Source organism: Mastomys coucha, unplaced genomic scaffold (assembly GCF_008632895.1).
Source record: "Mastomys coucha isolate ucsf_1 unplaced genomic scaffold, UCSF_Mcou_1 pScaffold9, whole genome shotgun sequence".
Classification (NCBI taxonomy): domain Eukaryota; kingdom Metazoa; phylum Chordata; class Mammalia; order Rodentia; family Muridae; genus Mastomys; species Mastomys coucha.
Window position 1 is genome coordinate 34055967 of NW_022196915.1, and position 27192 is coordinate 34083158.

The window sequence follows — 27192 nt, forward strand, 5'->3', positions numbered from 1 at the left end:
TTTTTTTTTTTTTTTAGTTTTAGAGGAACAACTATTAAGCAAGCCCATGTGTTCCTGGGGGGAAGAAGAGCCTGACTCTGGAGTAGAGAAAAGGACAGAGTGTGCTGACGTGCAGACAGGAAGTGTGACAAGAGTTCCTGGAGTCTGCAACAATGTGACAAGGAGAACTGATAAGAACCTGTCAGGGAAGACAGTGGAGGGTCTGTGCAAGCTCAGGCCCCAGCTCGGGGGCTGCCTGGAAGGGCTACCCCAACAGCAAGCTCCCAGAAAAGACGTTCCTCGGGGAAGTTGGGTGGCTGGTTTGGGCTTCATGCAGAAAATCCTGGAGTTATGTAGCCATGGTAACACGCATGGAAACCAGTGTTTTCTGGCTCATGCCTGATCCAGCACACTCAGTCCTGTACGAGCCAGCGGGTTAGGGGAGCCTGTGCTCTGCCCTAGTTAGAATGCCTTTGCAGCAGGTGAGAGAAACCAGCGTTAGCCAGTCTAAGCTTTAGATGCTTTTATTTTTTTTTAAGATTTATTTATTATTATAAATGCATACACTGTAGCTGTCTTCAGATACACCAGAAGAGGGATTCAGATTTCATTATGGGTGGGTGCTCTTACCCGCTGAGCCATATCACCAGCCCCAGTTTTAGATGCTTTAAAAGGGTCCTAGGTAGGGTGGTCAAGAGTGAGATGCACAGTCTAAATGCAGACATGAGTTCAGGTATTTAAATATTTAGAACCCACCCGAGTATTATTCCTCCCTCTGTCAAAGCCCCCTCCTCCCTCTCCCCTTCTGTTTTTATCTCTCCCCTTCTTCTTCTCTCCTCTTCTTTTCCTTTCTTCTTATTTTTTTTCAATAGTTCTTGCTAGGTATCCCAGGCTTAGATCAAGCTCACAATGCTCCTGCCTCAGCCTCCCAAGTTTCATCAAGCTTCCTTGTCTTTTGTTTTAATTTTTAAATCAAAATTTTAAGTTAGGGTACAAAGGAATTGTTTTGTTTTTTAATCATTTATTTATTTACCTACCTATTTCTAAATTTATTTATGATGGTGTACATGACTGAATATATGGTAGATGTGTGAGCCTGTGCATATGCGCCGCTGCCTGGATATGGAGGTCAGAGGACAAGCTGTTAGAGATGGTTCTCTCTTTCCTCATGTGAGGCTCTTGGCTCCGGTTCAGAATGGCCTCAAAGGACTGGGTTTCATGAGGTTTTTGTCATACGTTTGAGTCATTAGACTTCCTTCTGGTCACTGCTCCTTCCTTCCTGCCGTGCCCTATGCTCCAAGCCTCTTTATCTCAGACCATGTCTCTCACATCTAGAGGCTAACACTGCATAGGGTCAGCCCCCATACCACCTGCCTGGTGTTTCTCAGGGCCCAGACTCATACTCCGATGGGAAAATCCAAACACTCAGCCTGTGAAAGCAGTTTAGTTTGCCTCTGATTCAATCAACTAATAATGAGTCAAGAAGCTCCAACAGGGCCAGGGCCACCCCTTCAAACGTGGCAGGAAGGCCATTCAGAGAGAGATGAGAAGCCACCCAATGTGGGTTGTCTGTCCTGTCTCCCTGCTCAACCCAGTGTCCTTGCTACCTGCTTCCTCCATGCTCAGTACTTAGGGATCCCCTTCTCAGTACTTAGGCCTTGGCTCAGCTAAAGTGCCAGCAACCACTTTAGCTAACAGGACAATTGACTCCTCAGTCCTATTTGATAAGACTGTGCCCTCCTTCATTCATGTTGAAGACCTAACTCTTGGTACCTTTCGATGTGACTGAATTTGGATGTGGGGGCCTTTAAGGAACTGAGAAGTACACATGGGATCACTCAGGTGAGCCCTGATCCTGTGGTATGACTGTTGGCCTTCCATGAAGAGAGGACTGGGACATGGAGATGTATAGAGGAAAGACCATATGAGGATCTGGACAGAATTCAGTCATTTCCAAGCCAAGGAGAGAGGCCAAAGAGGAAACTAACTCTCACATGTCTGAGACTGTCAAAGAATAAGAAAGGATATCCCATAAATAGGAAGGAAAGAAAGAAAGAAAGAAAGAAAGAAAGAAAGAAAGAAAGAAAGAAAGGAAGGAAGAAAGAAAGGAAGGAAGGAAGGAAGAAAGAAAGAAAGAAGAGAAGGGAAGAGAAGAGAAGAGAAGAGAAGAGAAGAGAAGAGAAGAGAAGAGAAGAGAAGAGAAGAGAAGAGAAGAGAAGAGAAGGAGGAGGAAGAGGAGGAGGAGCAGGAGGATATGAGGTTTTGGCCTGTCTGGTCTACATTGGAAGTTCTAGACCAGCAAGGGATACATAGAAAGACCCTGCTCAAAAAGGAGGAGGAGGAGGAAGAAGAAGAAGAGGAGAAGGAGGATCAGGGAGGATGGGGAGAAGGAGGAGGAGGAGGAAGAGAAGGAGGAGGATGAGGAAATAACTCTGTTCTTGGACTTACGGCCTACACATTTGCAAGCCAGTGAGTGTCTGTTATTGAAGCACCCAGGTTGCAGTGCTCCACCACAGCAGCCACGGATTGTAAAATGGCCGAGGCATACGTTGGGTCCCTGCTAAGCACACCGGAAATGAAGGCCCAGCTTCAGACAGCTGAGACGTTAGCAGCGGATGATCCACAGTGCCTCAGCTCCAGAACACTGGGAAGTATTCTGTCTTCAAGGCACAAATAGTGTCCTCATGACACGAAGGCTTCTGTCCCAAAGGTTCCAGGCTCCCAACTCAGAAGCCAGCTATGAGCATTACATGCTCCAAATGTCCCCAGGTCAGCTCCTATTCTCAGTTATCATCTGGACGTGTTGACAGGATGTAGACACAGGCAGAACCAGGAAATTTGCTGTGGATCAGATGTGAGAGGTAGGAAAATCTTTTCCTCTCCTCTTTCCAGGTTGTTCTAACTCTCTGCTCTCTATGAGAGTTCCTGTCAATGTGGTTCTGTTTGTATTTCCCTAAGGCTGCAAGTTTTGTGGGGCATCTCTCCTTATTTGGCACAGCGTAGCTAGTTTCTGGGAAATTTCTTCTGGCTGTATTTCATATTTCTTCATGCTTTAATTTTTATTACATTCAGTTATTGGTGTGTGGGAGGACATGTGCCTGCCGTGGCGCATGAATGGAGGTTAGAGGACAACTTGTAGGAGTCGGTTTTCTCTTCCTGCTGCGTGGCCCCTAGAGGCTTGAACTTGGTCAATCAGTCTTGGTGGGAACACCTTCCTGCTAAGCCATCTTTAAGCAGCCCCCCACCATGGTGCTCTATGTTCATTATTTTCCTATTCCACTTCCAGCCTTCTTCCCCAATTTTAAATTTCCTACTTAAAAAGTGACTAATTAATTTGCACCCCCCTCAGATTTCCTTTGCCTGCTTTAGTATGTTTCCCCTCTCTCCTGGCTTTCTCTACCTGAAGGTCCTTCCTTCAGGTGCCTTCCACCAGCTTCTGTCAGGTATGAGGCTGCTCTGGGGGCCTTTGCCTGACTGTCTGCTCATTTGTTTATTAAGTCAGAGTCCTAGGATCTCTGTATCAGAAGAAACCAGGTGACCATTTGCTGAGGGTCAAGGTCGAGTTTGCCCCTTAACTTCAAACAGCACAGTCATCGGTATCCAGCCATTTTATGAGATTGTCTTGTACATTTATTTTGAAAGCGTTTATATAGGCTTTGGGCTGGGTTCTAAAGAGTCATTTACTGCTCCTATACAGATTGTAAACTCCGGGCACTCCTTGATACAGCAAGACCCTTTCTCTAGCTTTACTTGGCAGGAAATTGGCATAGAAGTGTTCTCTCCGATTGGCAGTGAAGACATAAGTCTGACCTCATGAGTCATTTTGGCATAAGTAAGTCTAAGTAACAAAGACATAACTTTTATCGATCTCTAAAAAAGACCAAAGGTTACCCACAGGGCAAGAGTGTGACTCATCTCTTATCTCCATAGCAACCTTTCGGCTGTCCACTTCTAGCTATCCACTTCTAGCTAACTGTAAGAGAGCGTCCTCCTGACTCACCATCTTAAGACTTTAAGTGTTTTCCTAAGAGACTCAAGGCATTCCTCTCGGCCCACCCTGTTGCCCACATGCTAATCATCTACAGGTGACTCATTCAAACAAACTGGTTGCCAGGCTACCTGTGTAGAGGAGAGTTCCTGGTGTCCGAATTCTTCTCCAGCCACACAGTGACTTCCGTGTGTAAGCTTAGAGGGGCAGCAATGAATGCATCACCAGCAACAGGCTCTGTAGAGCTTGTAAATCTATCCGAGAGAATAGAGCAGGCCTCCTCAGTGCCCCGACCAATGAGAGTTTGCATGCCCATTTCCCTCTAGTTGTGGAAAACTGGCTGAGCCTATTTATTAAAACACTAATAATTGATTCCTTTAGAGACTACAGGAAATCTGGAGAGCCAGTGACATCTAGACTACTCCCTGGTTAACAGAAGCCAGTAGCCACAGCCATTGGGTTTTTAATTTTTGTTTTTGAAACAGGGCCTTACTGTGTATCCCTGGTGGCCTCAAATCCCCATACAGACCAGGCTGGCCTTAAACTCAAGGGATCTGCCCATTTTTTGCATCCCAAGAGCATGTAGATCCCAAGAGGATTAAAGGCATAAGCCACCTCACCTACCTTCAGTGATTTAAAGAAAAGAAAATACCTTCACAGGGCCGAGCTCCTCTCCTCCCATTGATGATCGAATTTGCAATCCTCCACTATACGCGCTGCCAGAACAATCAGTCCCACCATGTGCAGACCTTGGTTGGTGGTTGAGACTCTGGGAGCTCTGAGGGTACTAGTTAGTTCATATTGTTGTTCGTCCTAAGGGGCTGCAAACTCCTCAGCTCCATTGGTCCTTTCTCTAACTCCTTCACTGGGGACCCAGTACTCAGTTCAATGGATGGCTGTGAGCCTCTACATCTGTATTAGTCAGGTACTGTCAGAGCCTCTCAGGACATAACTAACTATATTGAGGCTGCCAGAGCCAATAAGCAGGAGAGGGTGGGATGGCAGGCATAGGGAGTGGGGAGGCAGCTGGGGTTTGTTTTTGTTGTTTTTGTTTGTTTCTTTGTTTTTTTAGAGGGGAAACTGGGAAGGGAGAAATTTACATGTAAATAAAGAAAATATCTAATAAAAAAACAAAAAAAAGAAAAGAAAATACATTTATTAATTTCTAAAATTTTATTTACATGTTTTAATATTTTAAAATGCATTTATGTTTGCACATATGCATGTGAGCATGTGTATGTGGCTTAGACGATAACATTCAAGAGTTGATTCTCTCCTTTCCTCGTGTGTTACAGGGATCAAAGTTAGGCTGTCAGGCTTTGTAGCAAGCACCCTTACCAGATTACACTTAACTCTCTTCACCCATATTTTCTCATGCCTAAAAGGAGATTTGTAAGCAAGGGCACAGCGAAACCACTGAATGAGTAGAAAGAAAAGTTTATTGGGCTCAAACCACCAAGGCAACAAACACCCGCCCCCGGGTGTGGGGAGAAGTCAGCAGAAGGGGGGTTGAGCTGTTGGGATTGACGGGGAAGTAGATGCCCTTGCCTGAGGTAGGCATTCTGGGGAAGACTAAGGGAGATTGCTGGCCACCTCTAAGCTTCTGTTTGCATGCCCAGAGTCCTTCTGTTTAGAACCAGCACTGGCCTTTTGTGGGGCTGCTTTGGACTAATAGGATTAAAATAATGCCAACTCCATAAATGTATGTAAAGCCGTAGGCACAGCGTGGGGTGCATAAGCATTGGTGGATGTTAGCTGATGTTATCTGAAACCGGGGGAAAATTATCTTGAATATCCTTAACCACATCACTCAAGTTCTTATCTATATATAAATGGTTCCAAACTGGTTATTAGCCTTCTTGCAAAAGCGGCTGTTCAAACTTTTCATACAGACAGAGCTACATACATCCTGTCCTCTTGATTTAACTGTCCCTTGCTGTGCTATACTCTACTCCAATCTTTGAGAAAACATCTTCTTAGGAAGCAATTCACCCATTCATTCTACTTCATTCATTTACTAATCCACACTCATTCATTCATTCATTTATCAATCAACAAATACCCACCGAGAACCTACTACGTACATTAGGGTACCAAGCCCAGCAAAATTCAGAGCAGGAGTGAATGCAAACAGGTGCACCTCTTACATATCAGACGTGTCAGGGACACAGGCTCCTTCCTTCCCTCACACTCAAAGTCACTTCTCATTTCTGGGGAAGGCTTCAGGTGAAAGAAATAGGGGCAGGATAAGACCATGACAGGCAGCTTCAGACAAGGGAATCGGGTGAGACTGAGAGTCTGGGTGTGGTCAGGTAGGGCCCACTGCAGGCACAGGTGAGGGGCCCAGGCTGGCGGGAGTTTCCCAGCCCACCATGGGGAAGCTCCGGGGTCCGAGGGGCGCGGTCCAGCCAGGCGCCTGCAGGGCGAGGGATGCTGCCCCGCCCCGGGAGGGCGGGCCCCGGGAAAAGTGTACTAGAAGCCGCCGAGCCACCGCCCAACTCTAACAGCTAGCGGAGCGGCGGGAGGAGCACTAACCAAGTGAGCGGCGCACGGAGCATCAACCAGGTGAGTGGCGCGGGGCGAGGGGACCCGTGCTGCTCGGTGTACCAGGAAAGGGCTGGCCTCGAGAGATGGACGGCCGGGGCTCTGCAGCCCTGCGGGAGGTGACCTTCAGGGTCCCAGGCACCGGTCCAACGCAGTGGCTCTCCTGCGGGTAACTCTCGGAGAAAGTTAGTCACGACCTACATACTAAGTCTCTTTGGGATGGCGGGATTCCAGCGGGCCCTGGGCACGCCTTCGAAGCCCTGAGCTCGAGTGAGCCACAATCCACAGAGATCCACCTTGTGGATCCACCTCCAAGCGGTTGCCCCTAGCTTGGCCATAGGAATCAGGTGCCCCTCCTGGCACGTTGGCAGTTGGGAGTGAGAGTTTGGCGACTCAGCAGGCATCGCCCAGGATTCCGACTTGGCCAGCAGACCCCTTTGGCGCACCTGGGAGACTTCCACTAGCGATCTTGCTGTGTGCTGCCAATGAGTTCCACCAGGTTCAGCGGAGGCATGGGCTACAGCCACTCCCTGCGTGCTGACCACACAGAAAAGTGCTGCCCAGGCCCCAGTGCGCCTGTGTCAGGATTAAGAGCTACTGTAACCTCTAAAAATTTTTGTAGGCCAAGTGACTCATCCCTGACCAGTGTGGATATTTGTGCAATAACTTCTAGATCTGGGTGGAGGAAGTCTTGGGTGTGGCACTGTTTGTCTCAGAGTGCAGACCCTTAGCTAGAGGCTTTCAAAAGTTGCATTTATTCTGAATTATGTTACTAATGCAGGGAATCGATGATGGGACGGGGGTGGGTGGGAGAAGGGATTGAGGCTGAGGTTTAGGATTCTGGCTAACCCTAGGAGAAGCAAGTGATTCCTACTGGAAGAAACTGGAATGTTTGTAAAGCGACCCCCGGGGAGTAGGGTTTCTGGATCATGAGAACATTTGGACTTAGTGACCCGGCTAATTCTGAGGAAAACAACAGGAATCACAGTGTGTAAAAGCTACCCATTTCTGAAATTCCAAGTTGTTTGGTTCAAGTTTACAGTTCCGTATTTTTATTTATTTACTTTTGGTGGTGGTGGGGGAAGGAGTGTCTTACTGCTGTGAACAGACACCATGACCTTATAAAGGGCAACATTTAATCGGGGCTGGCTTACAAGGTCAGAGCTTCAATCAATAATCCTCAAGGCAGGAACATAGCAGTGTGCAGGCAGGCATGGTGCAGGCAGAGCTGAGAGTTCTACATCTTCATCTGATGGCTGATAGTGGAAGACTGGCTTCCAGGCAGCTAGGATGAGGGTCTTAAAGCTCACGCCCACAGTGACACACCTACTCCAACAGGGCCACACCCTCTAAAAGTGTCACTCCCTGAGCCAAGATTATACAAACCATCGCAGGGAGGCCGGATACCACTGTAGCCTAGGCAGGTCTGGAACTCACTATGTAGCCTAGGCTGGCTTTCAATATTCAATCCTGTCTCAGTCTCCCAAGTGCAGGGACTAACAGTGTAAACTACCACCCCCAACTGTTTTCATAAAAATTGAAGTTTAATAACAAAACACTTGCTCTTCTGCCACAATAGTCTTTGGTGGGGAGAGGGAATGCTGGTCTGAAAGAGTGTTTTGTTCAGACTGAGTCTTCTTATGTGGTCTAGGCTGGTTTAGAACTTGTGATTTTCCAGATCAGTACAACCATACCTAGCAATTGTCTCCTTCTTGGTCACTGATCACTTTTGCTTTTGTTTTGCTTGTTTCTCGAGATAGGGTCTTATAATATATAACCTTGGTTGGCTTCATACTCAGTACAGAGTTCAGGCTGACCTTCAACTTATGACACTCTTTCTACCATGGTTTTCTGAGTGCTGGGATTACAGATATGCACCATATTTATACTTTTTCCCCAGGATAGTCATATTTATCTTTGATGGAGACTAGCTTCCTAAAATCAGAATGTTTAGAAGTTTGATTTAAAATCTGTACTTATTCCATATTCTGGAGAGGACTTTAATGGAGTCTTTCATGCTTATGCTTAGAAGTGTTTAATGGATGGCTCATTAAATTATACACAAAGCAGAAGAGGTAGAGAATTGCTTGAGGATTTTCTGGAAAAATTGATCATTTTTATATAGAATGAGTCTATTCAAGGGTTCCCAGTCAATGAGATAGTTCACTGGGCCAAAAGCATTTGTTTATCATTTTTTGAGATGGGGTCTCACAGGTAGCACTGTCTGGAACTTCATACATCAGGCAGGTCTGGATTTATGACACCCACCTGCCTCTGCCCCTGAGCATGCATAGATGCTTTCCAAAGAACTTTTCCTTAGGTGGGTGTGGGGTAAGTGCTTATAATTCCAACATTCAGGAGCCAGAACCAAGAGAATCTCAAGTTCAAGGCCAGCACAGGCTACATTTAGAATTCCAAGCCAAACTGGGCCAAAGAGTATAAGACCTGTCTTGAAATATATAAACACACTTCTTACTTCTTGCTCGGATGAGCTCGGATGTCCTGGGTCGGTCTTCTTTATTATTCAGGTGCCTATCTGCCTCGATCCCTCCATAGCCAAAGTCTAAATCCTCACTGCAACTGACACACACACATTCACAGCACACACACACACACACTCACACTCACAGCACACACACACACACTCACAGCACACACACACACACACTCACAGCACACACACACACATACACATTCACAGCACACACACACACTCACAGCACACACACACACATACACATTCACAGCACACGCACACACACATTCACAGCACACACATACACACTCACACTCACAGCACACACACACACACACACTCACAGCACACACACACACACATTCACAGCACACACACACACACATACACATTCACAGCACACACACACTCACAGCACACACACACATATACACATTCACAGCACACACACACACACACACACACACACACACAAAGACAGACAAACATACCCACACAGATACACTTCAATTAAAAAAAAATCTATGTTTGAGAAGTAAATACTGTAAGAAAAAAAAAAACCTAAAAGCAGAGTACTTCTTTTGGAAAAACGCAATTTATTGGTTAAAATGTGGTTTTTCTTAACAATGTGACTGTGCCCAAAAGCACTCTACTCAGCAGCCCATGTGGTGAATGATTCACGGAGTTAATGTTCTGGCCAAAGCTCTATCTTATTTTTAAATCTGTTTACTATTTCAGCATGCTATGTAGCTCTGGGTGAACAAGCCAGTGAATTTTTCAGGGAAGAAACTAAACATGTCGAAGGATTCTATTTTAAAACATCAAAATGCACACTTTTAAACTAGTATAGGACAAACTTGAACTAGGAGTCAAGAAACTTGGGCCCTTGTCCCCAAGATGCCAGTGATATGGCTTCTGGCCACTGAATCAGCTCTCAGATTCCTCACTTCACAGTGGGAATGTTTTCTCCAGCCAGTGTCACCAGATTGCTAACAAAATAAAAACAGCTCTGTGGACGTTCTTTGGGAGCTGGAAATCACTGTACAAGCGCTGGTAGGCTGTCATTATCCTGCCATCCTGTGGAATGTGTCACAGCGCTGTCTAAAGTGTCATCCAAGGCCCACATGTGTCACAGTCCTCTAGGACACACAAATGAATCCTGTCTCTAGGATTTCATTTGGTCAGATTGAAAAAGGGACCAGGACAGCCCCGACCAGAGGCTTTGGCAGGACGAAGCATGTGGACGTGTCCGCTAGCTTTTCTCAATGTATCATTCTTTAAACATAATTTGATTGGTGTTCTGTTAATACAGCACCTTTTGAAGAGAATGGTAAAGTTAGGTTGTTTGGCCTTCAGGCTTAAGAGTTTAACTTGGGGGCTGGAGAGATGGCTCAGCGGGTAAGAGCACCGACTGCTCTTCCGAAGGTCGTGAGTTCAAATCCCAGCAACCACGTGGTGGCTCACAACCACCCATAATGAAATCTGATTCCCTCTTCTGGTGTATCTGAGGACAGCTACAGTGTACTCATTTATAATAATAATAAATAAATTTTAAAAAAAGACCAGTTCAGATATTTAAAAAAAAAAAAAAGAGTTTAACTTGTAAATCTTCAAGTCTCTTAAAACTGTGGCATAAAATAAAAAGGGGGTGGGGGGCTGGAGAGATGGCTCAGCTGTAAGAGCACTGACCGCTCTTCCAAAGGTCCTGAGTTAAAATCCCAGCAACCACATGGTGACTCACAACCATTTGTAAAGAAATCTGATGCCCTCTTCTGGTGTGTCTGAAGACAGCTACTTACACATACTTACATATAATAATAAATAAATCTTTAAAAAAAAACTGTGGCATACTTAACAGGGAAAAAAGGGATGTCTATAGGGGGAAGTGTTTGTTGGTTAGTTTTTGAAGACAGTCTTGCTATGTGGCCTAGGTTAATGGTAAGCTCAAATCCTCCTGCCTCAGCCTTTTGAGTGCTAGGATTAGAGGTGTGCAGCACCATGCCCAGCAATAGATTACTCTTGTTTTTGAAACAGGGTCTACCCACTTGCCTCAGCCTCCCTAGACCTGAGGTGGCAGGTGGTGACCATCCTTCCTCATAAACTTGGCTACTTTGAAAGACTGAAGCTCCTTGTGGGTTTTTATGGCCCCTCGTATGTACATTTATCTAGGGATAGACACCAGCAGCCTGGATTGGTAGTTTTCAACCAAATGTGCCTTTGGCCTTAGAGATTGGCCTATGTTTGAAAACATTTAGGGTTGTCACAGTTATAGGGTAGTGTGCCACTGGCATCTAATGGCTTGAAGCAGAGATATTGCTGAAGGGGTGGGAAAAGGTCAATCAAAAGTGCTAAGTTCTCTGCCCACTTTAAACTTCAAAACTATTTCCTAACAAGATCTCACTATGTAGCGTTGGCTGGTATAGAACTTGCTTGTAGACCAGAGCTGGCCTGAAACTCACAGAGAGTGCTGTGTGCCACTCTGTCCACCCTGGGTTTTATTTTCTTAAGAAGATTCTGAAGCCAGGAACTGTGGCTCATGCCTTTGATCCCAGCCATTGGGAGGCTGAGGAAGGGGGACTACAGGAAGTGGTCAAGGCCAAAATGAGACCCTGGAGCTTTTGTGTGGTCCAGGCTGACCTCAACGTCATGGTAGTTCTCATGCTACAGAATGCTGAGCTCACAGGCATGAGACACTATGCTCGCCTAATCATGTTACTTCTTGAGAAAATTGAGTAAAATATCACAGGTGGGCAGATAAAGTCAGAAGAGTCTGATATTTCCAGGTCCAGGTAATTCTCACGGTAGCAACATGATGTAGTCATTCTGAGCTCTGATCGAACACACCCCCTTCCAAAGCTGCCCTCACGTTGCTTGGTGCTAGAGTGTTTGTCAAATATGCCAATGCTGTTAATTTAATCCCCAGCACCCTAAGAGAGAAAAGTTTCCAGGCCAAAGCTGCTCTCTGCTGCATTCTGAGGGATCTGTTGAAAAGTTGGACAGGTTCCAGGCTTCTTGTGGTTTTATAGGTGTGGCACAGGAGCAAGAGCCGGTGGAAACAGGCTATTTCTGCAAACCAGCCCCGTGGCCGCTTTGTGTAAGGCAAACCTGTTTGGCAGTATCTTGAATGCGATTGCTTCTGTTCCCATTGCCGCCCGACTCACCTTTGTTTGGCTGTTTTACTGCTGTCTTATTTGGAATATCGAGTACCTTTAAAAAACAAAAAGCAACAACAACAACAACAAAAAAAAAAACTGCAGGCATGACAGCCAACACTTGAGATGCTGAGGCAGGAGGATCATAAGTTTCTATGAGCTACATAGAAAGACCTTAAAACACTTCAAAATCCAACCAACCACACACTCCCAAATGTAATCTGTCTACCACCATCGCCCTCCCCAGCTCACCACCAAGCTCTCAGATTTGAATGTCCTGGCAGAGTCTGGCGGCACGGACCATACTCTTGTGCGCATGAGTCCCATGTCCCTTGCTGATCTGTGCACCCGGTGATTGTGTGGAAAGTGATGGCTCAGAGCAGGAATCAGGGTGTGCCAGTAGAGGATAAATAACCAGGCAGCAGCCATGTCAGCTGTCTTTGAGATCTCAATAGGAACCAACAGATAGCTTTCCTCTCATGTCCCAGAAGGGTTGTGGCTGGGAAGAGAGGAGGACTGATCTTCCCATGAATCCTTGCAAGGATAGACAAACCCAGGGAAGCAGGTAGCCGAGAGAAGTTGTGCCTTGTACCAACTTTCTCTGAAAGAAAAGGCAGGAAATTCTCAACCTACTCCTTAGCCCTCAAGGTCTTTTACTCTCTGGCTTCAGAACACAAGCTCCTGGCATCAAGGTCTGACTTCACAACCTAAGTGGGTTTGGAATTTAGCTAGAATGTATCCCCGCCTGTTCACAAGATGTTTTTATGGTCCAGCACCATTGACTTAGGCAAAATGATTGTACACTGACTGGAATTGCCCATGAACTATTTGGGATGTTTAATCTCATGAGGATTTGTAAAATGATTTAGGCTCAAATACCAATAACCCCCTTTGGCTTTTCTCTCTTAGGAAAATGGCAGACAGCTTTTCGGTAAGTATCTCATGTCTGTTTTCTTCGCCCCATACACACTCGTATGGGTTAAAGGTTTTATTTCTACCACGGAGCTTTCCCTCTGGCTCACTTGTGTGCTCAGGCCTGTTGGGTGTAAGCTTGATTTTCCAGCAGCAGATTCCAAGGAGGGGCCTAATCTCCACAGCAGCAATGTCCCTCCTGGAAGCAGTGGGACCATGGCATGGTCTGCTTATGACAACACCTGAAGCTGGTTTTCTTTCTTTTTTCTCTTTAAGATTGATTTATTTATTTATTATATGTAAGTACACTGTAGCTGTTTTCAGACGCACCAGAATAGTGCATCAGATCTCATTATGGATGGTTGTGAGCCACCATGTGGTTGCTGGGATTTGAACTCAGGACCTCTGGAAGAGCAGTCTATGCTCTTACCCGCTGAGCCCTCTCTCCAGCCCCTGAAGCTGTTTTTCATGTTGATTAGAAAGCATGTATTTATAACCAACCAGTTCCTGATGTAAGCTAGAAGAGCTTAACCCACCCTGTTCTGCAATGATGATGAGAGACCAGAATAAAATACCATACAAAACAGCAGAGGATTGAACTCAAAACAGCAGAATAGGCAAAATAGCAGAGGGGAGAGTATGAATCTTCTCCCATTCTCTCAGCTTCTTAGATCACAAATTCCTATAGTCTCCTGAGTTCTGTGTAGTCAAGGAGTCCCATCCTCTAATTGTTTGTCTTTCTTTACAGCTTAATGATGCCTTAGCTGGCTCTGGAAACCCAAACCCTCAAGGATATCCCGGTGCATGGGGGAACCAGCCTGGGGCAGGGGGCTACCCAGGGGCCTCCTATCCTGGGGCTTACCCAGGACAGGCTCCTCCAGGGGCCTACCCAGGACAGGCTCCTCCAGGGGCCTACCCAGGACAGGCTCCTCCTAGTGCCTACCCCGGCCCAACTGCCCCTGGAGCTTATCCTGGCCCAAATGCCCCTGGAGCTTATCCTGGCCCAACTGCCCCTGGAGCCTTCCCAGGGCAACCTGGGGCACCTGGGGCCTACCCCAGTGCTCCTGGGGCCTATCCTGCTGCTGGCCCCTATGGTGCCCCTGCCGGACCACTGGTAAGGAGGGAGTTGTTTCATGGACTTGCTGTACAAGTGGAAAGGACATTAGGGAAGACATGCTTAGAGCCATGTCTTAAGGGGTGTAATTGGTCAAGTGGGAAAAGGAATGTGTTCATATTGAATTTATTCTGTGACTTGTTATGATAAGGCATTGATAAAGGTGCTTGAATATAAATCAAGTTAAGATTATAGTAATGAGTGGTGCACACCTTTAGGAAACAGAGGCAGAAGTATCTCTGTAAATATGAGGCCAATCTGGTCTACATAGAGATCCTGTTTAAAAAATTAATTACTCTATAAGGCAAAGCTGTATTATTAATAAACACTGAGTTGGGTGGTTTATACCTAGAACTCTAGGAAATACTGAGAGCTTTTCAAAGCTGCAAAGCTTTAGCTCACACCAGGGATGCAGGAAAGGGAAATGGTGGGGTAGGGGAGACTCCTCCATCTCATACCCATGCAAGGCGCCTTCCAGTTCACCCACCCACTGGGAGCAACTCCAGGAAGTATATACAAGGTCTAATGGGAGAGATGGGAGTTTGGGAGATGGCAGAACCTAGGAGGAAACTTCATAAAGGAGAGACCAGAGGCAGGGACAGCGCTCTGGGGATGTCCACCACACCTTAAGCACTTTGCTCAACACTTGTGGAATGAACAGTAGAAGTGCTCATTCAACATAGACTCATGCAAAGCATTCTGCTGGTGACCTGTGAGCACAGAAGCCCCAGTGACACAAATCTTTCCTCAGGGAGCAGAATTACAGTGCTGTATGTCATGTGACAAAGGACCCAGGGACCTTTGTTGGTCAACAGTCTAGCTTAAAATGTTACAAAAAAATGAGTCCCGTGGACGAAAAATGGGGTTTAAACAGCCCTAAGAACATTTGGTCCTTAATTTGTTAATTTCCCAATTAACTTTTGTGTGCACAGGAAACAACACTCTCTACCTTCCATTTCTTTAGGCCCTGGACAATGTAGCTTCAGAATCTACACAGGGTTCTGTGTTGGTCACATGCATTGTAACAATGTCTGCAATGTACTTTTTACATTCCCCAAGAGAGCACAATGCTTTACTGACACTGGAATTCTTGTCTGTCCCAGACAGTGCCCTATGATCTGCCCTTGCCTGGAGGAGTCATGCCCCGCATGCTGATCACAATCATGGGCACAGTGAAACCCAACGCAAACAGGTACAAGGGTGACCCCAATAACCAATCTGTTGAATGGTTCTGAAATAAAGAGTATCTTAATTAAGGAGATTCTGTAAACTACACATTAGAATCCAAGCTGGGCTATCACATGGACTATCTCCTAATCAGTACTTGATCCCATGTCATTTTTCTGTTGGGTTGTTACAGAGTGAATGGTAACATCCTCTACTCTGTGTCTTGGTGTGTGCCATATGCTTTGATCTTCAGGAGTGAGTGCAGAGTGAGGGCCATCTGTGGTGGTTTGAATAAGCTTGGCCCAAGGAGTAGCACTACTAGGAGGTGTACCCTTGTTGGAATAGGTGTGTCACTGTGGGCACTGGCTTTGATGCCCTAGTCCTAGTTGCCTGGATGTCAATATTCTGATAGCAGCCTTCAGATGAAGATGTAGAATTCTCAGCTCCTCCTCCAATGTGTGTGTGTGTGTGTGTGTATACAACCATATATATATATGCGTGTGAGTGTGTTATTTTCAAAATATGTATTTATATAACCTGTTCCAACATAATGCAGAACTATAGAGTTACCATTAATAATTGAGGGCTACTGCACTAGATAATTTAGTTCCAGTAACACTAGTGATGTAGTCTGTGTACTGACAGTTCAAAACTGATTCTGGGTCAAATAGTAAACAGAAAAATAACTGTGTGAACCGACAAAAACATCCTAGGAAATTCATGGTGATAAAGTGCTTATGTGATGGAGATGACAATCTCTGTTCACAGGAGGACTAGTGCCAATGGACCCAAACATTAGAGTCACTTTTCCCAACTGCTCCTAAGTTATTCAGAATACCTAAAGAATCGCTGTTAGGTCTAAATCACACACATCAGCTTCTAGTGTTACTGTAGGGAGCTCACCTTAAGACACTCAGTAGGGCCAGTCCCTTAACAACAGACTTGTGTTTGCATTAACACACAAGAACAAAAAGGGTCAGAAAGTTCAAGTGGCACTTTCGCCAGTCCCACCTCATAGCGTGGCATGTCCTGATCTTACAACATAGCAACCAGGAAGGAAACATTAACTACATCTGTGTACCCTGCTGTTTTCCGGTTTACCATGACAAAGTCAGGTACTTGATAGTTCTTAGGTAGCTCACTTGCTTTTGACAAATATTAAAGAGTATTCTATCAGGGCAGGAAAAGAACCATTATTATCATTTATAGCAAGGTACAAAATGCTCTTAGGATGAGTCTAAAGCTCTGAGGGTATCTAGAAGCCTTTGCCTGAGTACACAGGAGTAGATCTGTGAGGAGAAGAGAGCATTATAGTCAGGAACGACCCCAAAACAACACAGCTGGTGACACACACTTGCAATCACAACCCTCAGGAGGCCAAGGTAGGTGAGAATCACAAGCTGGAGGCCAGCTTGGGCTACATAGTGAGATCCTGTCTCAATGAACAGACAAGGCATACTGTCCCCCTGGACTTGCCTTTCGAGGCGATCACACTAATGAATGAGAGGATGTGCCTGTTCTTTTGAGTTGGATCTGATACTGTGGCTTATTTGCCTCTACAACAGGAAACCAGTTCCAACATACTATGAAAGAGTTTGCATTTTAGAAAGTTAGATGTTCTTGACTTGATACAAACTTTAATTATCTTTTATTTCTGGTTTAAAACAGGATTGCTTTAGATTTCAGGAGAGGGAATGATGTTGCCTTCCACTTTAACCCCCGCTTCAATGAAAACAACAGAAGAGTCATTGTGTGTAACACGAAGCAGAACAATACCTGGGGAAGGGAAGAAAGGCAGTCAGCTTTCCCCTTTGAGAGCGGCAAGCCATTCAAAGTAAGTTGCAGCTGCAGCTGCAGCTGTATGCGCACATTGTTCTCTTAGCAAGGGGAATCACCTGAAAACCTGTCCTAGACACCTGGCCAATCTTCCTCCCCACCCCGGCAACCAGCCTCAACAGGCTAGGGATGAGGCTAGAGCAGCACAGTTCTCCAGCTCCTTCAGGAGCCTCCCCACTGCCAGGGTACCTCTCCACTCTTCCAATAGCACATTGCTTTTCTCTATCACAAAACTCCACTTACAGGATTTAAGGATGAATGTTCATTAACTATGGGGAAAAGTATTTCCAGGCCTTCCCAAAACTGGCTATAAATTTGTCATTAAGGAATTCCTTCCTATGTTGCCGTTTTTAACTTTTAGGTATTATAGGCCACACTAAACTTTTGTTTTGTTTTGTTTTGTTTTGAGAAAATAGGGTTTCTTTCTGTAGCCCTGGCTGTCCTGGTACTCAGAGATCTGCCTCCTGAGTTCTTCTGATGACTTTGATATCTTTTTATTGTGTTTTAGATCTGACAATCTAGATTCATTTTTGCTATTCAGTTACTGCCCTGGCTCATTTTTCATTCCAGAAGTAAAAGTAAAATGAAATAATGAACTTCCTGAACTAAGGCTACACTGGTTTAAAAATCAATATATATTTCCCTCTTTACATAGAAATTGACAGATGAAAACAAAGCATGGCAGACAGTAGCATGTCCTGGAAAACACACATGGGGGTGCCTCAGCCGCACTGGCTGTTGCATGCTTTTGACGGTTTCCCACGTTTGCTTCCTAGATACAAGTCCTGGTTGAAGCTGACCACTTCAAGGTTGCGGTCAATGATGCTCACCTGTTGCAGTACAACCATCGGATGACGAACCTCAGGGAAATCAGCCAACTGGGGATCAGTGGTGACATAACCCTCACCAGCGCTTCCCACGCCATGATCTAAGCCAGAAGGGGCAACCCTGAAACTGGCCCTGTGTGCATTATGAGCGGAAAACTTTGCATTTATCTCTCCTTATCCTTCTTGTAAGACATCCATTTAATAAACAGTCTCATGCCGAGAGATACCTATTGCTTTGGTTTTTTTGATACTGGGTCAACCCTTAGGACCCTGTGAATGCTAGGCAAGTGATCTATCACTGAGCTACACATCCCTAGCCTTTTAAATTTTGTGTGTGGTGTGTCTGTGCACATGGGTGCAGGTTCCCTGCTCACTGTCGAGGCATCAGGCCTGCTGGAGCTGCCTGACCAGAGAGCTGGGGACCAGACTCAGATCCTCTGTGAGAGTTGTCTTAAGGGTGGATGGTTGACTTGCCCACTCACGCCTTAGACTTGCATGTCTCTTCCTGAGGTGCCAGGACAGGTCAGGTCCACCGATGCCTCCAGCTGCCTATCTTTATATGCTTTGATTTGGAGCAGTGTAAATATGTAAAGGGAAATATGTAATTATCAATAAACCATCCTGATTTTTAAAAAGGAAATATGCTGACCAGTACCAACTCACCAGCAGACAGTTACCATCGGCATCTGGGTAGAATTGTTACTTAGGCGATTCCAAAGGAAGATAAAAGGGTGAACTTACACAACCCTAGATAAGGGCCAATCAGGGCACAGGAAAGAGCAATGTGAGGCTGCTGCCAGGCCTGACCCTGCACACTGTCTTCTGTCATTACCCTATACCACGCAGACACTTGAGTCTGACAGGGAGCAGGTCGCCCACATCAGCACCACTGCAATTAGGGGACAACCAGGTATATAGTTCTGAAATATCTATCATGGAGGCTGGTCTTAAACTTATTTTTCCTTTAAAGCCCCGGGTCATTGCCTTCAAACGAGTATTAAACACCATTGAGACTGTGTCTTGGTTTTTATGTCTATTCTCATATCTAACACTTTCTTTCCTATCAGAGCAAGCTCAAAGCAGGAAAAGGTCAAAATTCTTTGTTCTACAACGTTATCTTCTTGATTAGTTTAAACTGGTGAATGTCACAAGATGGTGTCCAGGAAAAACAGAAGTCAAGAGGTCTGTAAAAGCAAGCACTTGCAATCGCAACTGACGGGACAAGAATGTGCATAGAGCTGGGCCTCTCCTTCCAGCAGGCAGGTTCCGGGCACTGACCTTACCAACTGGGCAATTTCCCCATCCATTTTCCATCACCCACTGGGGGCCGTTCCATCCATCCTCATGTTTTGGTAAGGGGAGGCATTCTAGGAACATTCTTCTTTGCAAACACCTTATGTAACCTTCCAATAAGTTGTTTGGGCATCATGATAAACACCATCTTTTCCCAAAGCCAAACCCATCTACCTCTGATGACAAAAGTAGATGGAACTTTCTCTTGAAAGTGTCTAATCCTAAACCTATAAGGTTCCTACTATGTGTGGAGTGTCTTCTTCCAAACTGCGGCTCATAGTCAGACCAAATTACAACACAGGGTAAGGCTATTAGCCTCTGCTACTTACCGAGTGCTGTCTGAGGCACTGAGCTGTCTACTTATGTTCTACTGTATGCACGTATGTATGTATGTATGTATGTACGTATGCACGTATGTATGTCCGTACGTACGTACATGTGGGGGAAGGGCTGGAATATGTCACAACATGAACGTGGTGTCAGAGGACAAGTGCCTTGATCTCTGAGCCGTCTCCCTCCTGTATCAGCAATGTTTTACAATCTGAAGTTAAAGGTTTATAAAATAAGGGCTAGAGTGACGACTCGGCTAAGTGCACACACTGCTCTTCCAGAGGACTGGCTTTCCAGTGCCCATGTGAAGCAGCTCACAGCATCCTGCAATTTCAGATTTTTTGTAAAGGTTCTTCTCTCTCTCTCAAGCTTGCCAATGGCAGCTGGCTCTGTTAAAGGGAAAATTATCAGAGGCAGCAAGGATTGAACAGTAACTATAATAAATGGATTTCATGATTCAGGAAACCTTATCTAAAGGAATACAGAAAAACAAAGCTATTTGATGTCAACAGATACAAGTGCTCAAATGAAAATCTATAAAATGAGAGTACAGATGCAAAACCTTATTTCACGTTTAATATTTTAAATAACCTACAAGGTTTTTACAGTATCATTATTAAAATATGTCTCCACAAACAGGAAAAAATAAAACTGTGTAATGCAATATAAAGAGACCAAATAGAAGTGAATACCAGTGCATATTTTCAAATAAGAATGCATCAGAGAATTAACAATGTGAAGAAAAGAATGTTTGCCGTTATTTTTAAGTTAAAAGCCCTCCTGGTGTTCTCTTCAGGGTCTTGGCGGTGAGAAGAAAATTAGGTTACCTCCAAAGGAGAACTGTCTGCGTTCTTGCTGTCTCGTTTCTTTCCGAGTACAGAGGCTGGTGCAGCTGAGGTCTGGCTAAAGAGCACAGCAGAGCAGTCAAGGAATCCACCATCGAGAGCTGCCCCAATGAGCTTTCTACACCCTTAGCAACTGAGTGCCAAAGAATAAGTAATTTTCCCTATGTAACAATAAAATTATTAACAGTGTAAGACCTAATGTAAAGGTTTTTTAATTTTGTTTATGTATGCCACCACAGCAGGCGGATCTCAAGCTGCCAGCCTGGTCTACAGAGTGAGTTATAGGACACCCAAGACTATACATAGAAATCCCATCTCACCTCCTGCCCCCCACCCCCAATAAGACCCCCCAGCAGAGCACAGCTAGAGTAAAGAATTTCAGGATGAAGACAACCAAGGAAGACCTCTATGAAGACAGACACTGCCCACCACACTCTGGCTTTTCAGAGCAGCAGAAGCATTGGCTTATATTGTATTTTCTTTCTAAATATACTTTACTATAAAAACTTGCATCACTTAGAAATATCTACCATAATCCAAGCCACACATTAGATATTTAAGTTTTCATCCTATGTGTCCTATCAAATTTGAATAGCAAGATACACAGTCAGGGTTTAAGACTAATTAGATTGTACGATTGTTGAAGCCTTTTCTCAATTAAAAATTTTTAAAAATATATATTTTATGTATATGAGTGCTTTGCCCATAGAGGCCAGGAGGGCCGAGTGGGTGCTGGAAATTAAACCCAGGGGCACTCAGCCATCCCTCTAGCCTTCTTCCATTTTTAGAACAGATCCTGTATACAATTCAACACATATACAGATAATGGGAAGACATATATTCTAAACCTTGCACTCAAGTTGAAAAGTGAGAAACTTTTTGTTTTATAAAAGAAATCTAGCACTGGAACACCTCTAACCTCAGCACCAGAGAGCAGAGAGTTCGAGGCCAGCTTGGCCTCTATTTTGGACCCTATTTTGAAACCAAACAGGGTGGTTGAGATGCCTCAGCAGGTTAAAGGGCTGATGACTTTAGCTCCATCCCTGAAACCCCAACAGAAGAGAACAGGTTCCCCAAAGCTGCTCTCTGACCTCCACAAATGCTGTGGCATGTACAGATCCTGGCAATAACCATAAATAAGACATATTTAAAACCACTTTACAACTGTACAAATCTAGAATATACAAGAACTTGCCAAATCTTCATCAAATTAAGATGAAAACTTACGGGACCAAGAAGGTGGCATTCAGAAGTGAGGCAGGTATAATACACAGACTATTGCTAACAATCAAGTTTGGTTCAAAAAATAGAGGCCAGGGCAAGACATAGCTCAGTGGTTAAGAGCCTGGCTGCTCTCCCAGCACCCACATGGCAGCTCACAACCTTCTGTAATTCCAGGTCCAGGAAACTACCCACACAGTGCATAGACACACATGCAGGCAAAACATATATACATAAAATAATTCCTAAAGAACTTTAAAGAGGTCAAAGATTGCTGATACTCTAATTCTCTGGTTCTACAGTCATCTTGATGTGGCCTGAAGAATATAAAGACAGCATGGTTGCAAATAACCCTAGGGACATGCAAATGAGGATGCCGACTCTGCTTGTTAGTATCTCCAGTAGGAGCCTGACATAAACAGGTGACACCCTCCATGACCTACCATCACCTCTCAATAGGACTTACATGTTCTAAGTCACTTGAATCTTGTTCTCCAGGACACGGGGCGTCTTCTATACAGCACCTGAAACAAGCAGTGGTACTATATATCAATAATGAAACACATCACAATCTTTCAACCTTTGAGTCCATCCTGCATGGAGGCCACTAGTTTGCATAACAGGCTTGAACACTGAGCCTGGCCCAGGAGCCTGCTGCTGCGTACAGATAGACAGTTATTGCATGATGGCCCCACAGATGATGTCCTTTTCCCTGGCAGTCACATGCCCCTTCCCATGCCAACCACTCAGGCTAATACGGTTCCACCTGGAATGCTGAACCTTAGCCAGATCCAGAGCCACATAACCAGGAACAGGTCAGGGTGAGGCTGACTTCTGAAGCAAAGCAGCTCAGCTCTTGTTCTGTTGTGTTCTGTGTGACAGACCTTGTTACATATCCCAGGTTGGCTTCTCAAGGTTTCTGCCTCAGCTTCCTAAGTGCTGGAACTGTAAATGTGCTCTCACGCCTGCAAGTTGGCTATGTTTACTTGATAGTGTAATTCGATATATTTTAATCATAAATGTAAGTTGAGTTTTTTGTTTTGTTTTGTTTTTAAAGGCAGGGTCTCTCTGTGTAGCCCTGGCTGTTCTGGAACTCACTCTACAGACCAGGTTGGCCTCAAACTCAGAGACTCACTTGCTTCTGCCTCCCAAGTGCTGGGATTAAAGGTGTGTGCCACCACTGCCTGGTTCAAAGTTGTTTTAAGATGCCTTCTTGTACGATGTTTGCAAATGAACATTAAAAAAAAAAAAAAACCTGTATATGTGTGTGTGTGTGTGTGTGTGTGTGTGAAAGCCACAGACTTGCAAAACAAGTGACCTACTGAACTATCTTGCTGGCCCCGGTAGCAATATGATTCAACTGCTATTACTGATCTTCCTAATATAGATAATAAACTATAAATTATACAAAGTCTAATAATAAATTATACAAAGTATGATAATAAATTGGTATCTTACAAAACAGATTTTTATAATACCAAAAGCATTTTTGAGGTCCTAAAGGATGCTTTTGGCATATATCAAAAGTTTAAAAAGACATTATAAAACAGTTAAGGACTTCCATGTGCCTTCTCTATTTTAACTCATAGGGCCTGCCCCAACCCCATGCCTTATTTAGTGGGATGTTTTTGCAATGAGGAGTGTTCAACATTTTCCACACTTCAGATTAGTAACAAGCCCAACATCTTCTCCAGACATCAGATTACAATGCCCTACTTGTTTCTCTCAGATGAGCTGCACAATAATCTATGAGCCACGGTAAGGACGGCTTAGGCTATGCTGATGCAGTTGTGTAGAGAATGAATGGATCAAGTGGAGCAGTTACAAGCTAACCTCCATTAAGATACCATTTCAGTTTCTCCCCCAGTACCTGGCATGATGACCGTTTCTCCCCTAGTACCTGGCATGGCGACCGTAAGGTCTGTCTAGATAATGACCTGAAGCGATGTCTAGGCTGTCTGCACACACTGGGCACTTTCTCTCTATACAGACTGTACAAAAGTACATGCCTCTTCACCACTCCAGCAACAGCTGAGCTAGTTAACTTGTCCCAGATGTTCAGAGCTGGCACAGCATGTGGTTGGTTTTGAGCTGAGATCTGCTAAGCACCAGAGGACACCACTCCACTTCTCTCCTCTGTACTGCATGGTACACTTACCAACATTAGTCTTGATGCTTTCTTTTAAGACAGGTGGTGTGGCTACGGCTGGTTCAAAACTACTGGGGAAATAATCCTTCCACCCCAGTCTCCAGAGTGGCTATGACTACCAACACCATAGTTGGTTCCAACCTGAAATCTGAAGTCTGTTTCCTCAGAAAAGAGCAAGACTTGCCCACATGTTATGGGGTTATATATGAAGTTTAATTAGAAACATACAGCTGACACACTTTACCAGCTTAACCGTATGAAGTGATAGCTCACGCCAATACCACTGAACTCATAGTACACATTAAAGATACCTGCTTTCAAGATGATCTGAAAACATCCGATTGATGTGCTCGCTCTTGCTGCTCGGAGGGTCAGGCTGCTTGAGTGGCGTCTTCTGTCTTAGAAGATGCCCTGCAGCCCTGCCCTCAGGCACAACTTTGCTGGCAGACACAGGTGTTCCGAATCTTTGAGAACGACGTTCAGGAGACAGTACTGGAAACAGAAAGAACAAGGTCCAAAGCAAGTCTTTTCGTTCACTTTCTGTTCAGAAAGGCAGTGTGGAGCCTACTCTTGTCAGCGTCTGTGACAGGGCCCTTCCATGACAAGAGGACTGTTACCTTAGCCATGCCTACGATGTTACAGAACTCGTCTTAGAAGGCAGGATTGTGGGCTGCAGAGAGAGCTCAGTAGTTAAGAACGCTGGCTGCTCTTCTGGAGGAGCCAGGTTTGGCTCCCAGCACCTCATGATGTTTCAGGACAGCTTTAAAGTCCCGGGGATCTATCTGATGCTCTCTTCTGACTTCCACAGGCATCAGGCACACACACGGTGCAGACAGACGAGCACGTAAAGCATGTATATACATAAAACACTAAAACGAGGTACAACTCTGGCAAGAAGCGACAACAGTAAGAATATTTTAGAAGGTATAATGTAAATTAGCAAGTGAGCTATCCTTAGCTAACTCAGACAAACAAATGCTTGGGTTGAAAGCATTGACTCAGAGGAGTGGCGGCATAAACCTTTATCTCAGCGCTTAGGAAGAGCTAAGAGACCTCTGTGAGTCTGATGCCAGTCTGGTCTATATAGTGAGTTCTAGAAGAGCAAGGGGGGCCACACAGAGAAACCCTGAGTCCAAACCCCACTCCCTCCCAAAAAAACCCCAAAAAAACAAAAAAGAAAAGAGAGAGAGAGGAAAAAAAAAAACCTAGTCCCTTAACAAGTTCCTTTGATCATTTAGCACAGCAGAGTATTTCCTGGTAAAGTTGAGACATAGGCTGCATCCTGCTGTAGATGGTTACCAAGCAGCTGAAACACAGGTTAGTCACGGGAACAGGGGAACAAGAAAGCATTACAAATAAACTGTTGAGACACTCGGCTTCCTCCAACATGGCACTTGAACTGCTGGTGACAGAACCACAGTCCTAGCCGGAGGTAAGAGAATGACCTCACAGGAGTAGCATACAGAAAACCTTTGAATACAGGGATGCGCAGCGGGGACTGGTGGACAAGCCTGACACCACAGCCTCTCCAGAGGCTCAGGCAGCAGGACCACAGCAAGTTGCAGGTCTGTATGAGTCCAAGGACAGCCAGGGAACCTTAGCCAGGCCTTGTCTAGAGAGAGGATTCCAGAAAGGGAGGCTATATCTGGAGGGACAAGTGCTTGCTGACCACATGTCAAGCTGGGTTTGATCCCAAGGATCTCAAACACAGCAGCACAGTTGCCTCCCTCAATCCTTGTGCAGAGGGCACAGCTGAGGGAAGCGTGATAGCTCAGGTCCGCTCCCTCTGCATCGTACCTCTAACCTAGCTTGTCTCGGAACCTCACAGACTGGGATTGCATGGCAGTGACGGCTATGACATCACTATGGAAACACGAGCAGGATCCTAAAAGATAAATCACGCACAAGCCAGCATGAGCACACCTCTTAATATGTGATGTACAGGTGGGCTTGCCAGCACGGAGCCTATTTCTGGCAATCAGCACACGGGGTCTTTTCCTGTGAAAGTCACTCTTCACCTTTTACTCCAGCCCTCACTTGGCCCAAACACTTCTCTTACGTCTCAGCAAAACTACAAACCTGAGAACGACTTCACGGGGCTCTCAATTCTGAAGAACCCAGCATCGAACACTATTTTTTCAGCTTCCTTTGTTGTCTCTGGAGCTGCTGCGTGGGCCTGCACTTTCATTGCGTTCTTTATGGCTGCGAGCCGACTCCTAGCTGCCGCTCGTCTGTCATCATCCTGCTTTGCTTTGCTTGTTCTACTGGGCACAATTTTTTTCTGCAAGGAGAAATAGTAGCTAAAGGTGTGCTCATTACCACCTTCCCCTGTTCCTGCGGTACTAGGGGCTGATCCCAGAGCCCTGTACATAGCAGGAAATCCTTCTTCCACTGAAGTAAGTCCATAGCCCTTTTAACTTTTTATTCTGAGACAAGGGTCTCACTATGTTGTCCCCACTGGCTTGAATGCACACCTGTGTCAGCTCAGGACCAGCTGATATTAAAGGGGACATCGCCCCACCAACTGAGCATCACCTTGTGTGGTGTGGATGAAAACGACTCCCATAGGCTCATGCGTTGGAGAACTGTTAAGGCAGAATTAGAGATGGCCCTGATGAAGTAGGTATGCCCTTGTTGGAGGAGGTGTATCACTGGGGGTGGGGGGACTTTGAGGTTTCATAAAATTCTCCCCAACCAAACAACGTAAAAGGAGAGACATCTGGTGGTCACAGGCAGAATTACAATTCTTATATGACAGAACCACTGAGAGCTAAGCACACAATTAAGAAATACCCACAGTATGTCAGGAGCAGCAGGGCAAAAGCCTGTAATCCCAGCATCCTGAAAGCTGAGGCAGGAGGATTCTGTTGAAGCCTGCCCCCACACCCCCAGCATAGCTGTAGCCATTTTATTTCACGCCTGCCAGCTATTTCATATTGTTGTTGTAATATGCTTGCCAGTCATTGACACTGAAAATAACTTGACCCAGATTAGGGTCATGCTTCCCACATAACCTGTCATGTTCCAAATGTTATGAGGTTTGTTCATCTGAAATTCCACAACTCTAAGCTTCACACAGCATCCATCAAATTAAAGATCAATATGAACCGTTATGCTTAGAATGGTTTGAGTCAGGACTGACCGACCAGAGGGCAGCACTTCAGCACCTGTGAACGAGCTCATTGTGGTTTTAGCCTTTATAAGCTGGCCCTGAGAAATGTCCAGTGCACAGCTTTGAGCTGTTGCCCTGGTTGGTCAGTCTCAGAGTAGGTGTTCAGTAAACCATCTCTGTTTAACTGAGATCAGTATTTGTGTGGTTTATGGGGTGGCTCCGGGACCCCAACAGACTCTATTTCTGA

At 45.2% G+C, this 27192-nt stretch overlaps 2 protein-coding genes across 3 annotated transcripts in view; one reads left to right on the forward strand and one right to left on the reverse strand.

Moving 5' to 3' along the window:
- Nucleotides 1–6447: 6447 nt before the first annotated feature.
- On the forward strand, nt 6448–18217 carry Lgals3 (galectin 3). The gene is made up of 6 exons (XM_031362351.1): nt 6448–6532; nt 13049–13070; nt 13800–14165; nt 15269–15357; nt 17001–17166; nt 17945–18217. The coding sequence occupies exons 2-6, from the start codon at nt 13053–13055 to the stop codon at nt 18098–18100; spliced, it is 795 nt and encodes a 264-aa protein (XP_031218211.1). The 5' UTR covers nt 6448–6532; nt 13049–13052; the 3' UTR covers nt 18101–18217.
- Nucleotides 18218–20166: 1949 nt separating this feature from the next.
- Nucleotides 20167–27192, reverse strand: part of Dlgap5 (DLG associated protein 5) — a 30385-nt gene continuing 23359 nt past the window's right edge. Inside the window, exons 14-17 of one of the 2 annotated variants that reach the window (XM_031361890.1) lie at nt 25913–26114; nt 24145–24325; nt 22151–22208; nt 20167–20521 (exon numbers count right to left, since the gene is read on the reverse strand). In XM_031361890.1, the coding sequence (XP_031217750.1) occupies nt 20411–20521; nt 22151–22208; nt 24145–24325; nt 25913–26114 (552 nt within the window). In that variant the 3' untranslated portion in view covers nt 20167–20410. The remainder of the gene's footprint in view (nt 20522–22150; nt 22209–24144; nt 24326–25912; nt 26115–27192) is intronic. The other variant, XM_031361889.1, reaches the window with a different exon arrangement.